This window comes from Castor canadensis, chromosome 9, assembly GCF_047511655.1.
Source record: "Castor canadensis chromosome 9, mCasCan1.hap1v2, whole genome shotgun sequence".
Taxonomy (NCBI): domain Eukaryota; kingdom Metazoa; phylum Chordata; class Mammalia; order Rodentia; family Castoridae; genus Castor; species Castor canadensis.
This window is the reverse complement of record NC_133394.1, coordinates 35145361-35159669: the sequence shown is the minus strand read 5'-3', so window position 1 is coordinate 35159669 and position 14309 is coordinate 35145361. Positions and strand designations below refer to the sequence as shown.

Below are 14309 nucleotides of genomic sequence, written 5' to 3'. Positions count from 1 at the left end.
TTTTCCTAACTCATTGAGTTACACACCCTGTAGAAATGAGGGCTTGGTGCATGAAGAGGTATTTGATTTCTTGATATATTGACTGTGAAACCATGGACTGAATTTTCAATATCATTATCAAAAGCACATTCTATTAGGAATTGATTAAACTGGTGTATTGTTTTTAAACTTGAGCTTATTTCAGAATGTTACTAGATATGAGAAATCCGTGATAAATGTTTTACAAAAGGACCTTAAATAGATATATCTGTCATGGATTAGAAACTAGAAAAAAATAATTTGTTTTTACTCTATTATATGGGTCTTATTTAGTGAGATTGAGTTTATTTTTTAAAGTTATGTAGATCTCTTTCTTTATCATAATAAACAGAAAAATATAGTGGTTAGTTCTCACAAATTTATTTTGAAAAGTCATACATAGTTTTAAAAATTCAATTTATTTCTATCAATTGTACATGGACATTTTAAACTGGTAAATTATTTTTACCAGTTTAGAAATAGGTTGAAGAAGTTACAAAGCATTTTCATGAGAAATATAGCTTGTGGAGACATATATTAATTTGACAGAAAGAAATTATGAGGGTCTTTCAGGGGTTGGAAAGGGTTCTGAGTGATTGGAGGTCCTTTGTAGGAGAAAGTGGGTGGATGTTATCAATGCATGAAATATGCATGTATGGAAATATCATAGTGAAGCCCATTCATTTGTTTAATTAAAATGTTTTGAGAAAAAAATGTAGAAGGCTGTGATATGACTCAGTGATAGAGTGCTTGCTCAGCATGTGTGAGGCTGGGGATTCAATCCCTAGCACTGAAAAACAAAACAAAACAAAAACAAGAAAATATGTAAAATAGGTGAAAAGAAAACATGTAAATAAAAAGGTTTTCAAAAATGTAATATTCTCAGGGTTACATGTAAATAGGCACTACATAAAGGAGGGTTTCTACAAACATGATGTAACAAGAATGATTAGAACTTCGAATATGAAAAAGGTAGACAGAGAACTTGTCACTTAGAAGGCAAATAGGCATAAGTTTGTATTTTCATTGTTATTCTAAGGAGAGGAGGAATACTCTATTAAGAAGAGTGCCTTAAACAGGCCCATAACTTTGCTACATCACATTCTATGCTCTTGTTTTTCTTTAAGTTTTCTGAGAACTAGCTGCTTCAGGCAAAGTGTGGTGTAATATGCAAGAATTTTCAGAGAATGTTATTTGTCTGACATTCTATTTTAAATTGATATACTCATTTGAAGCAGGTGTAATGACAATAATTGGTGGAAATAACAAATTTCAAAATCCAAAGGCTTGTTTCTGCTTTCTTTCATGGTGCAGATTTGCCCTGGGGAGAGCATGCAATCTACTTGCAGCTTGCTTCATCCAGAAAGCAAAGTGGTCTGCAGATTCTTAAGTTCCATTCAAATAATCTGAAAATGAGATCACAGGAAATGTATTGGTGAGTAAACGGCTCATCAGTTGAAATTTATGAGCTAGTATACAATTGCCCTATACATAAATCTTTCCAAGGATCACCTTTAGCTTGAAAAATAAACATTTATCCTTTTAGAAGTCAATGAAATATTTAAAGACTTCTGTTTCCTAGACAAATGATTCAAGTCTGTAACAAGTCTGCCTTAAGTATTCTTAAAAATAAAAAAGAAGCTAATGTTTTACCTTCTTTAATGATCTTTCCTGCAACAGAAACCAAATTCCTTTTCAACTTGTAGTCGAGCAGGAAGCTAAAACATAAAAAACATACAGAATTAAGTCTTCTCTATTTTAAGGCTACACAAGGACATATGACAAAGTCATAGTTGCCTTTTATAGTCACAGGAAAAATATCTTTGTGAGGAGATTGGCAAGACACTCCCCCATCTTAAAAGGAAACAGAATCATTATAAAGTCCAACTACATTGAAACTCTTGAAAACAAATTTTATTTTATTGATTGATTGTCTTTCTGAGTGTGGGTCTTGCTATGTAACCCAGGCTGACCATGAATTTATGATTCTCCTACCTCAGCCTCCCCAGTGCTGGGATTATAAATGTGCGACACCATGCCTGACTCAAAGTTTATTTTAATTTTGAGGGAGAATAGACTAAATGTTGGAATTTGTACTTGTTTCCTATTATACAAAATCTGTTTGTAAAAAAAAGCCTGCGTATTCCTTCAACTTTTGTTCTTTGACAAAGATATTTTCAGAAATCATGGGGTTAGGTGCAACCCACAAACGGGTTTAATGAGTCTATAGTAGAAAGCTCTATAATTCACAGTGGGTCATAGAATGATCCAGAAACAAAAACACTTCAAGCATTTCTTAAGAGCAAATTACTTTTATGATGAATTTATGATTTATCTGAAATAAGAGAACTGAAAGATTTAGCAAAATTTTGCAAACTAAATTTGTTTTACTGTGGAGCTTATCAAGGACTTTTAATTCTGGCTTTAAGCAAGAAACCCAGGGACCACACGATTTTGGTAATAGTGCAAATTTCCTACATTACATATGCAGATAGTTAGAAAATCATGGTGAAAAACTGTTGTCATGTCAGGACACTTTCAGTGTTTTCTTGAATTTGTCTTGGTTTGCAATTTCTGCTGTCTTTGCTTAGTGTTATTTTTATCTTTTTGTTATGATTTCTTTTTGGTTAAGTCTACAAAGTGAAATGATGCATCATATTTGCATCAATATTTTGGGTTATATTTTCCTATAAATAGACTTAAAGGCTGCATTCTGATTCCAATAGAGTTATCACGTTCTTATTGTTACAACCCATGTTCTAATAATTCCTCTAAAATTGATTTGTCTATACATGTTGAATTCAGCCACATTTTTTTCTTTGAACCCTTTCTTATTTCTTCACATAATTTCCTTAAATTACTACTCATGGATTTTGTACACAAATGCTCATTTAACCTATTTGGTTCATATTTGTTTCAAAGCACAGACAGGATAGATAGAAGATTCTCATGATTTCTCTCAAAAGAGAAATTCTTTCTTTGCATTCATAAAAATTAAAATAAGCACTACCTACCTCATTGCTGAAGGGAATGCTATATAACATATTTTCATTGTGGGTAATGTTACCTAGAAATACAAACTCTATTACTTTCTCTTCAATCATTCACACATAGAAGGATTCATTGATTTAGCACTATAAAAGTGATGCATATAAAGAGTAGAATATGGGTAAAGAGAAAAATTACAAAACAGCTAAAAAGGACATACTGAAAAAGTACCCTTGGTGAGTGTGCCATGAATTTCTCCTACTCATATGGGTTGACTTGGATAGGATGCTGAGAGTCACTCCAGTTAGAAACAGCCTTTGCAACCCCTTTGCAGCATCCTTGATAAAACTTTTCTCATTTCAGGATTTGCCAAGACTGGCCTCTTGCAAAGCACACTTCTCCTGCCTTACTACAGGTTTCCCATGTCTAGCACAGCGGCACAGTGTGGTTCTATTTCTTCTCCATCCTACAGACATGCTTTGGTCTAGGATGTAGACAGTTGCTTCTGGATTATTCAACAACACTGGCTGGCCTTTAGCTCCATTTTCTCCCAATATAGGGCATACATTCCTTTGCTATCACATTTAAGTGAATTACTCTCTCAAAATTCTTTTGCTCTATCCATAACTTTCATGTATAATCATCAGCCTTCACTTCCATAAATCATTATCAGTCTTTATAGCACATCCCCAAGTACAGTTTTTACCTACATTTTACATATAAGAAAACAAGCCTAGACAGCATAAATAACATGCCAAAGGTCACAGGCAGTAAGCTATAAACAACCAGGTCAATCAGAATAAAGACACACACTTCTTTCACTCTATTGCAGTGCCTGTAGCACTGTTATGCTAGAGTCATCTTATGCTTTTTTTTTGCATGTCAGGCAGTTTTGCACATAAATACAAAATCTATGTGAATTTTTATACTAATCTACCTAATCTTACTGGGTTTACAATAATATTGAATTGATTTATACGCATTTTGTTTCAGTCTTAAATACTTATTTAATACTGCATGCATACTTACCACTTGGATGATGCACAATGGTGAGTTTATCTAGAAGATTAAAAAAAAGCATAGTCTACTGAGTTTTGCTCAATATTTACCGTAAGTTCTCTTCTTTTTATTTTTTGAGTACCTTGTATCTTTGAAATTGCACAGTCTAATGTAAAAATATTAACTCTAAATTAATCTGCCTCTGACCACTAAGTGTGCAATCATGTCTTTTATTTTGTCTTTTCCAACACTTATCCCAAAGTATTATGATTTTAGGTATGTTTGACAATGAATAAAAGACTGCTACTCTGCACTGATATTTCTTTAGTCTGAGTTATTCCATTCTTTTGTGAAAGCAATATTATTCAGAAATAATTACACACAGTAAAATTTAAACATTTCTAAGTATGTAAGTTGATGACTTTTGACAAATCTATATAGCCACGTACCCACTAATCCAATAGGATAGAGAACATTTCCTTTCCCCAGAGTATTCCTTTCTAGCCCTAATGTCAGTCCTCATCAAAACATTCCTAATGAAAAAAACACCCCTCATCTGATATTGACCTCTAGAGTTTAGTGTTGTTTAGATTAGTCTAATGTAAAAATTCAGATAGATGGAATCTTAGTGCATGTAGTCCTTTGTGTCTGGTGTCTTTCACTTAGTATAGTAAGAGTATTACTGTTTATTGCTTGAGGAATAGTATAAATATACTACAATATAGTTAACTATTTTCCTGTTGGGCATTTGATTGTTTCCAGTTTGGTTATTATGAATGAAACTGCTGTTAGGTTTTATGATAAGTCTCTGAGTGGACATATGCCAGGCCTATATTGACTAGACCATGAATTAAGACAGGTTTGTCTTTTGCAAAGTCTTCTATAATTTTATATTTCCATCAGCAATGTAGGCAATGCATGTCCAGTTCCACATCTTAAGCAACACTTAGGTCTGACAGTCTTTAAAATCAGTTCCTTATAGTTGTTTCTTGGTACCTTATTGTAGCTTAATTTTCATTTTACTGATGTTAAGCATATGATTACTGGCCATTTTCTTTTGTAACCTAAGACCTGGATGCCAGGTGTGTTTACAGGGTTCTCACTGCTTTTAGGTCCTCTCAGAAAATAAGAGTTAAAGAAATATGTATATGCACATTGTATTTGTATACTTGCCTGTATTCTATACACTAGCAGTTACAATTCATTACAATTTTACCTACAAATCTAGTGCAGCACCACAAGATTCATTCTAGTCATCCTTTTCCCCTTAGCTATAACTCCTTTATCTGACAATAAGGAACCTAGTTCTCATTATCTATAGTACATTTATTTGTTAGCCTAATCCTAGAATATCCATAAAGTAGTTCTGAAATTGCTAAAATACATCCTTATGGAGAACTAAACCCTACTAAATAAAGTATGCTTTTATCTACTGTTCTTTTTTATTTTTAGCCTGAGAATGCTTCATTTTCTAAATGTATTAATATCCTTTTTTTGTTTATACCCCTTCATTTTAAATATGTTATTTATTTGTAACTCCACTCAGTTAACTTATTCCTTATGATGTCTCATTTGATCCATGGGTTATTTTGAAATGTTTATTTTATTGATTGGTTGATTGATTGATTGCAATACTGAGGTTTCAACTCAGAGCCTCACACTTGCTAGGCAGGTTCTCTACCACATGAATCATATGCTCAGCCATTTTTTGATTAGTTGGTTTTTAGGTAGGGCCTTGTACTTTTTACCTGTGGCCAGACTAAGACTGTAGTCCTCTTGTCTATGCCTCTGTGTAACTGGAAATACAGGCATCTCTCATCATGAATAGCTTATTTGTTGAGATAGGGTCTTGCTAACTCTTTTCTTGGCTGGCCTTGAATTATCCTCCTCTGGAATAACCGTGATTGTAGACATGTGCCACCATGCCAAACCCTGAAATATGCTTAATTACTAAATATTTTGGGAGATTTTCTGGGTATCTAATTCTTTATTTTCTAAATCATTTTTGCTGTGGTAAGGGAATATGATTTCTCCGAATATTTTCAGGGAACATACTCAAAAGGTTTAAATCTTTTAAATTTTATTGAAACTTTTTTGATGGTCCAGGATGTCTTCAATTTTGGTGCACTTTCTATGAACACCTTAAAAAAATGTACTCTGAATTTTTTTTTGACTGTACTGAGGATTGAACTTGGCTCCTTGCACTTGCCAGGCAAGCTCTCTACCACTTGATCCATGTTCCAATCCTTTTGCTTTTAGTTCATTTCTCAGATAGGGTCTCACACTTTTGCCTAAGGCTAGTCTTGAACCATGATCCTTCTATGTCTGTATCCTGAGTAGCTGGGATTACATGCCACCATCCCTGACTCTGAATTTTTTTTGATGCATTGTTCTATAAATGTAAGTTGGTTTGAGTTAGTTGATAGTGTAGTTCACATCTTATGCATCTTTACTTATTTTTTGTCTATACGTTCTATGAAATTACTAAAAAAAGTAAAAAAATCTGAATACATCAGATTTTGCTTCATGAACTTTGATAAAAGTCATAAATGTATATGTAGTATAAAGTACACAGACATTTAGGATTGTTATATCTTCCTAGTAAATTTCTCTTTTATTACTGTGTAATACCCTCTGTTATCACTTGTAATACTCCTAGTTATGTCTTCTATTAATATGACCAGGCCAGCTTTTTTAGGCTTCCTGTGTGCACAGCAGATCCTTCACCTTCCCTTACTATCAAATTATGTCTTATACTTAAAATGTATGCTGTTTAGACTAGAAAAACTTAGTCATTGCTTTTAAAATCTAGTTTTAAAACACATGCCTTTCAAATGAAGCATTTAATTCATTTATATTTAATGTAATTATTGACATGGCTCAGTTTAACAATATCATTTTTGCTTATCCATTTTGCTTATGTTCCAATTTTGCTACTTTCCTGGCTTGCCTTTTGGCTAATCAAATTTAATTTTCTTGAATGATTTCCTAGGGACACTTCTTTTTAGTTATTTTTAATGGTTACTTTGTGACTAAAATATGCAACTTTAATTTTTCAAAGTCTGTTTTGAGATGATAAAGTACTCCTTTATCCTTCATGCCTGACACTTGACTTTTCATACTTTCTATTTAACCCTCTCTTCTTCTTATATTATAACTGATATCAGAAGAATCTTTTAACTAATTTTTCATATGCTACACCTTGTGCTTTGTCTGATGCTTTGAAACACATAATTCAGCTTACCTGCACTTCTGCTCTTTGTGTGATTGTTTTAATATCTTTTCCTTTCTTCTTTACATGTTTCAATGTCCAACTTAAGTGTTACTATTGTTTTTGCTTTAAATAATGGTGTTGGAAATAATTTACAAAAAGAAAGAAAACACACACATGCACAGGAAATTAATGTGAGTTAACTCCCTGTATAGCTATCCTTATCTCAACCAGCAAAAACACTTGTTCCTTCCTATTATTGCTTATACTCTCACTTCAACAAAATTAGAGATTAGAGCAAAATAGTTTCTGCCAAGTATTGAGGGGGTGGGGGGAGAGGGAGGGGGCGGAGTGGGTGGTAAGGGAGGGGATAGGGGCAGGGGGGAGAAATGACACAATAAACAAATAAAAAAAAAAGAAAGAAAACATAATATTTTATAGCTATCTACTTTACATAATTATCAGTATTCTTTTCCCCTGAATGTGGATCTGAGTTTCTTCATGGTAAAACCACTTTCTACCTGTATGACATTCTTTAACCTTTATCATGTTGTAATTTTGCTATTAATTTTCTAATTTCAATTATCTAAAAATATATTTCACCAAAATTTTCTAGGATATTTTCTCTAGATACAAAATTACAAGTTGTCATTTTTTTCCATTTAGATCTTTGAAGATACTATTGCATAGGATTTAGCCTTTTGTTACTTTTGATAAAAAAATTAGTGAATATTCTTATAATTTTTCTCTGTTTTTATTTTTTGACTGTGCTGGGTTTAAACTCAGGGTTCCAAGCTTGCTAGGCAAGGTACTCTACCTCTTGAGCCACACCTTTAGGCTCTTGTCTCTTTCTTGTATAAGTAATGTGTCTTTTTTCTCTGGATATTTCCAAGAAATTTCTCTTTACCTTGACTTGAAGTTTTTGATGTTAAGTTACCTCAAGGAGAAGAGGCAAAACTTTGACCCCTCCACACCTCCAGCCTGCGCAGAAAATCTCCACTTCACATTGAACAGAAAAACCAGGAGGGCCCATGGGCTGCCAGTCGCCTGTGCCCAGATGGCTTAGAAGAAATGGACAAGCTTACAGTTGATTAGTACACTGTCTCTTCCTGTTTATATCTTTGAAACTTTTTTTTGTTGGTTTCTTTGTTTTGTTTTTTTTCTACTTGATTATTTGTTTTTCCCTTTCCTTTAACTTCTTTGTTTTCCCTCCCATCTCACCCTTCCGTTCTAAATATCACTAGTGCTACTATTACAAGCCAGAAATACTGAATTGCACAAAGTACAGAGACAATGACAACATCAAGGGCAATGATGGGAAGACAGAAAAAACAGGGAAACCAGTTTCCCCATAGAAAAAAATTAATACAGGAACCAGAGGGAAATGAAGAAAACAAATACTCAGATCCAGACTCCAACAAAATGAAGATAAACTATGCCAAAGAACCCAATGAAGCCCACAAGAATAATTTAAAAGAAGACATACTACAGGTACTCAATGAGAATTTTATAGAGATAATACTGGATATGGTCAACCAAAATGTACAGGAGACACTCAAGAAATTCCAAGATAACAAAAATAGAGAATCTGAAAAAGCAAAAGAAGAAAGAAAGGAAACCATAGAAGCAATGAATAAACACCAAAATGAAACAGAGAGCACGATTAATAAACAGATCAATGAACTCAGGACAAAAATACACAACATTAAAGACGAAACGACCCAGGATATGGAAAACCTCAGAAAAAAGAACGAAACAGAATTGCAAAACAAAACAGAAGGCCAATCCAGCAGAATAGAATAAACAAAAGACAGAATCTCAGAACTCAAAGATGAAATGGTAATTAAAGGAAAAACAGAAGAACTATTAACTAAACAACTCAAGACCTGTGAAAAGAAAATGCAAGAACTCACCGACTCCATCAAAAGACCAAACTTGAGAATCATGGGCATTGAAAAAGGAGAAGAGGTACAAGCAAAAGGAATGCACAATATATACAACAAAATAATAACAGAAAATTTCCCAAATCTAGAGAAAGATATTCCCATACAGTTCCAAGAGGCCTCCAGGACACCAAAAAGACTACATCAAAATAGAACTACCCCACGACATACCATCATTAAAACAACAAGTACAGAAACTAGGGAAAGAATATTGAAGGCTGTAAGAGAGAAAAAACAAATAACATACAAAGGTAAACCCATCAAAATCACAGCAGACTTCTCAACAGAAACATTAAAAGCAAGAAGAGCATGGGGCAATATCTTCCGGGCACTGAATGAAAATAACTTCAACCCCAGGATACTCTACCCAGCAAAACTATCATTCAAAACAGATGGACCAATAAAAGTCTTCCATGATAAGCAGAAACTAAAACAATATGTACCCACAAAGCCACCACTACAAAAGATTCTTCAAGGGATTCTGCACACAGAAAGTGAAACCCAACATAACCATGAAAGTGAAGGCAGAACCAAACTACAGGAAAAGAAAAAGCAAGAAAGTAGAGCGTAACCTCAACTTAGGCACACACAATCAAACCTTCAAACAACTAAGACAACTAAATGACCGGAATCACCACATACCTATTAGTACAAACACGAATGTTAATGGACTTAATTCACCCATCAAAAGGCACCGTTTGATGAAATGGATTAAAAAGGAAGATCCAACAATTTGTTGATTGCAGGAGACCCATCTCACTGACAGAAATAAGCATAGGCTTAGGATGAAAGGCTGGAAGAAGATTTACCAAGACAATGGCCCCCGAAAACAGGCAGGAGTAGCAATACTTATCTCTGACAAAGTAGACTTCAAACCTTCATTGATCAAATGAGATAAAGAAGGACATTCCATACTAATAAAAGGGGAAATAGACCAAAAGGAAATAATAATTATCAACCTATATGCACCCAATGTCAATGCACCAATTTCATCAAACATACCCTGAAAGACCTAAAAGCATATATTAACTCCAACACAGTGGTTGTGGGAGACTTTAACACTCCATTATCATTAATAGATAGGTCATCCAAACAAAAAATCAATAAAGAAATCCAAGATCTAAAATATACAATAGATCAAATGGGCCTATTGTAGACATTATGTCTACAGAACATTTCATCCAACTTCTACACAATATACATTCTTCTTAGCAGTCCATGGAACTTTCTCCAAAGTAGATCATATCCTAGGGCACAAAGCAAGCCTCAGCAAATATAAGAAAGTAGAAATTATACCATGCATACTATCTGATCCCAATGCAATAAAACTAGAACTCAACAACAAAAGTAAAGACAAAAAACATGCAAACAGCCTGAAACTAAATAACTCATTACTTAACGAGCAATGGGTCATTGATGAAATAAAAGAGGTAATTAAAAAGTTCCTGGAAGTCAATGAAAATGAAAACACAACCTACCAGAACCTATGGGACACAGCAAAGGCAGTCCTGAGAAGAAAGTTTATAGCCATGAGTGCATATATTAAAAAGACTGAAAGATCCCAAATCAATGACCTAATGATACATCTTAAACTCCTAGAAAATAAGAAGAGCAAATCCCAAAACAAATAGAAGGAGAGAAATAAAAATAAGAGCTGAAATCAACAAAATAGAAACCAAAAAAACCATACAAAGAATTAATGAAACAAAAAGTTGGTTCTTTGAAAAAATAAACAAGATCGATAGACCCCTGGCAAACCTGACTAAAATGAGGAGAGAAAAAACCCAAATTAGTGGAATCAGGAATGCTAAAGGGGAGATAACAACAAACACCATGGAAGTCCAGGAAATCATCAGAGACTACTTTGAGAAACTATTTTCAAATAAATTCAAAAATCTTAAAGAAATGGACAGATTTCTAGACACATATGATCATCCAAAACTGAACCAAGAGGAATTTAATCACCTGAATAGATCTATAACACAAAATGAAATTGAAGCAGCAATCAAGAGTCTTCCCAAAAAGAAAAGTCCAGGACCTGATGGATTCTCTGCTGAATTCTATCAGACCTTTAAAGAAGAACTGATACCAACCCTCCTTAAACTGTTTCACAAAATAGAAAGGGAAGGAAAACTGCCGAACACATTTTATGAAGCCAGTATTACACTTATCCCCAAACCAGGCAAGGACACCTCCAAAAAGGAGAACTATAGGCCAATCTCCTTAATGAACATTGATGCAAAAATCCTCGACAAAATAATGGCAAACCGAATTCAGCAACACATCAAAAGGATTATTCACCACGACTAAGTTGTCTTCATTCCAGGAATGCAGGGGTGGTTCAACATACGAAAATCAATAAATGTAATAAACCACATTAACAGAAGCAAAGACAAAAACCACTTGATCATCTCAATAGATACAGAAAAAGCCTTTGATAAGATCCAACATCATTTCATGATAAAAGCTCTAAGAAAACTAGGAATAGAAGGAAAGTACCTCAACATTATAAAAGGTATATATGACAAACCTACAGCCAGCATTATACTTAATGGAGAAAAACTGAAACCATTCCCTCTAAAATCAGGAACCAGACAAGGATGCCCACTATCTCCACTCCTATTCAACATAGTACTGGAATTCCTAGCCAGAGCAATTAGGCAAGAAGAAGGAATAAAAGGAATACAAATAGATAAAGGATGTCAAAATATCCCTATTTGCAGATGATATGATCCTATACCTTGAAGACCCAAAAAACTCTACTCAAAAGCTTCTAGACACCATTAATAGCTATAGAAATGTAACAGGATATAAAATCAACATAGAAAAATCATTAGCATTTCTATACATTAACAATGAGCAAACTGAAAAAGAATGTATGAAAACAATTCCATTTACAATAGCCTCAAAAAAAAAAAATCAAATACCTAGGTGTAAACCTAACAAAAGATGTGAAAGACCTCTACAAGGAAAACTATACACTCTGAAGAAAGAGATTGAGGAAGACTATAGAAAGTGGAGAGATCTCCCATGCTCATGGATTGGTAGAATCAACATAGTAAAAATGTCGATACTCCCAAAAGTAATCTACATGTTTAATGCAATTCCCATCAAAATTCCAATGACATTCATTAAAGAGATTGAAAAATCTACCGTTAAATTTATATGGAAACACAAGAGGCCACGAATAGCCAAGGCAATACTCAGTCAAAAGAACAATGCAGGAGGTATCACAATACCTGACTTCAAACTATATTAAAAAGAAATAACAATTAAAACAGCATGGTACTGGCACAAAAACAGACATGAAGACCAGTGGAACAGAATAGAGGACCCAGATATGAAGCCAGACAACTATAACCAACTTGTCTTTGACAAAGTCGCTAAAAACACACAATGGAGAAAAAGCAGCCTCTTCAACAAAAACTGCTGGGAAAACTGGTTAGCAGTCTGCAAAAAACTGAAACTAGATCAACTAGATCCATGTATATCACCTTATACCAATATTAACTCAAAATGCACAAGGATCTTAATATCAGACCACAAACTCTGAAGTTGATACAAGAAAGAGTAGGAAGTACTCTGGAGTTAGTAGGTATAGGTAAGAACTTTCTCAATGGAACCCCAGCAGCACAGCAACTAAGAGATAGCATAGATAAATGGGACTTCATAAAGCTAAAAAGCTTCTGTTCATCAAAAGAAATGGTCTCTAAACTGAAGAGAACACCCACAGAGTGGGAGAAAATATTTGCCAACTATACATCAGACAAAGGACTGATAACCAGAATATATAGGGAACTTTAAAAACTAAATTCTCCTAAAACTAATGAACCAATAAAGAATGGGCAAGTGAACTAAACAGAACTTTCTCAAAACAGGAAATTCAAATGGCCAAAAAACACATGAAAAAATGCTCACCATCTCTAGCAATAAAGGAAATGCAAATTAAAACCACGCTAAGATTCCACCTCACCCCTGTTAGAATAGCCATCATTAGCAACACCACGAACAACAGGTGTTGTCGAGGATGTGGGGAAAAATGAACCCTCTTACACTGTTGGTGGGAACATAAACTAGTACAACCACTCTGGAAAAAAATTTGGAGGCTTCTTAAAAAGCTAAACCTTGATCTACCATTTGATCCAGCAATACCACTCTTGGGGATATACCCAAAAGACTATGACACAGATTACTCCAGAGGCACCTGCACACCCATGTTTATTGCGGCACTATTCACAATAACCAAGTTATGGAAACAGCCAATATGCCCCACTACCAAGGAATGGATCAAGAAAATGTGGTATCTATACACAATGGAATTTTATGTAGCCATGAAGAAGAATGAAATGTTATCATTCACTGGTAAATGGATGGAATGGGAGAACATCATTCTGAGTGAGGTTAGCCTGGCCCAAAAGACCAAAAATTGTATGTTTTCCCTCATACGCAGACATTAGATCAAGGGCAAATACAACAAGGGGATTGGACTTTGAGCACATTATAAAAGTGAGAGCACACAGGGAGGTGTGAGGATAGGTAAGACACCTAAAAAATTAGCTAGCATTTGTTGCCCTCAATGCAGAGAAACTAAAGCAGATACCTTAAAAGCAACTGAGGCCAATAGGAGAAGGGGACCAGGAGCTAGAGGAAAGGTTAGATTAAAAAGAATTAACCTAGAAGGTAACACACATGCACAGGAAATTAATGTGAGTCAACTCCCTGTATAGGTATCCTTATTTCAACTAGCAAAAACCCTTGTTCCTTCCTATTATTGCTTATACTCTCTGTTCAACAAAATTAGAGATAAGGGCAAAATAGTTTCTGCCAGGTATCGAGGGGGTGGATGAAAAGGGAGGGGGCAGAGTGGGTGGTAATGGAGGGGGTTGGGGCTGGGGGGAAATGACTCAAGCATTGTATGCACATATGAATAATAAAACAATAAAAATTAAAAAAAAACATAACTGAAGTAAAAAGGCATAGAAAAAAAAAGTTACCTCAATGTCATTCTCTTAACAATTATGGTAATTTTATTTTTTGCTTTTGAAGTTCTTAGAAATCTATGTAAATCATTTTATATGAAATTTGGCGAGATTTTAAACATTATTTTTTTGAAAACATTTTGCTTCAACTTCTTCATATATTCTTAAATT

General features: G+C 34.2%; 1 protein-coding gene across 3 annotated transcripts in view; it reads right to left on the bottom strand.

Moving 5' to 3' along the window:
* Positions 1–389: 389 nt before the first annotated feature.
* The window catches only part of Bank1 (B cell scaffold protein with ankyrin repeats 1), a 297267-nt gene continuing 283347 nt past the window's right edge, over positions 390–14309 (bottom strand). Inside the window, exons 13-16 of one of the 3 annotated variants that reach the window (XM_074041439.1) lie at positions 4036–4065; positions 3033–3085; positions 1672–1736; positions 390–1424 (exon numbers count right to left, since the gene is read on the bottom strand). In XM_074041439.1, the coding sequence (XP_073897540.1) occupies positions 1677–1736; positions 3033–3085; positions 4036–4065 (143 nt within the window). In that variant the 3' untranslated portion in view covers positions 390–1424; positions 1672–1676. The remainder of the gene's footprint in view (positions 1425–1671; positions 1737–3032; positions 3086–4035; positions 4066–14309) is intronic. The other 2 variants (XM_074041440.1, XM_074041437.1) reach the window with 2 other exon arrangements.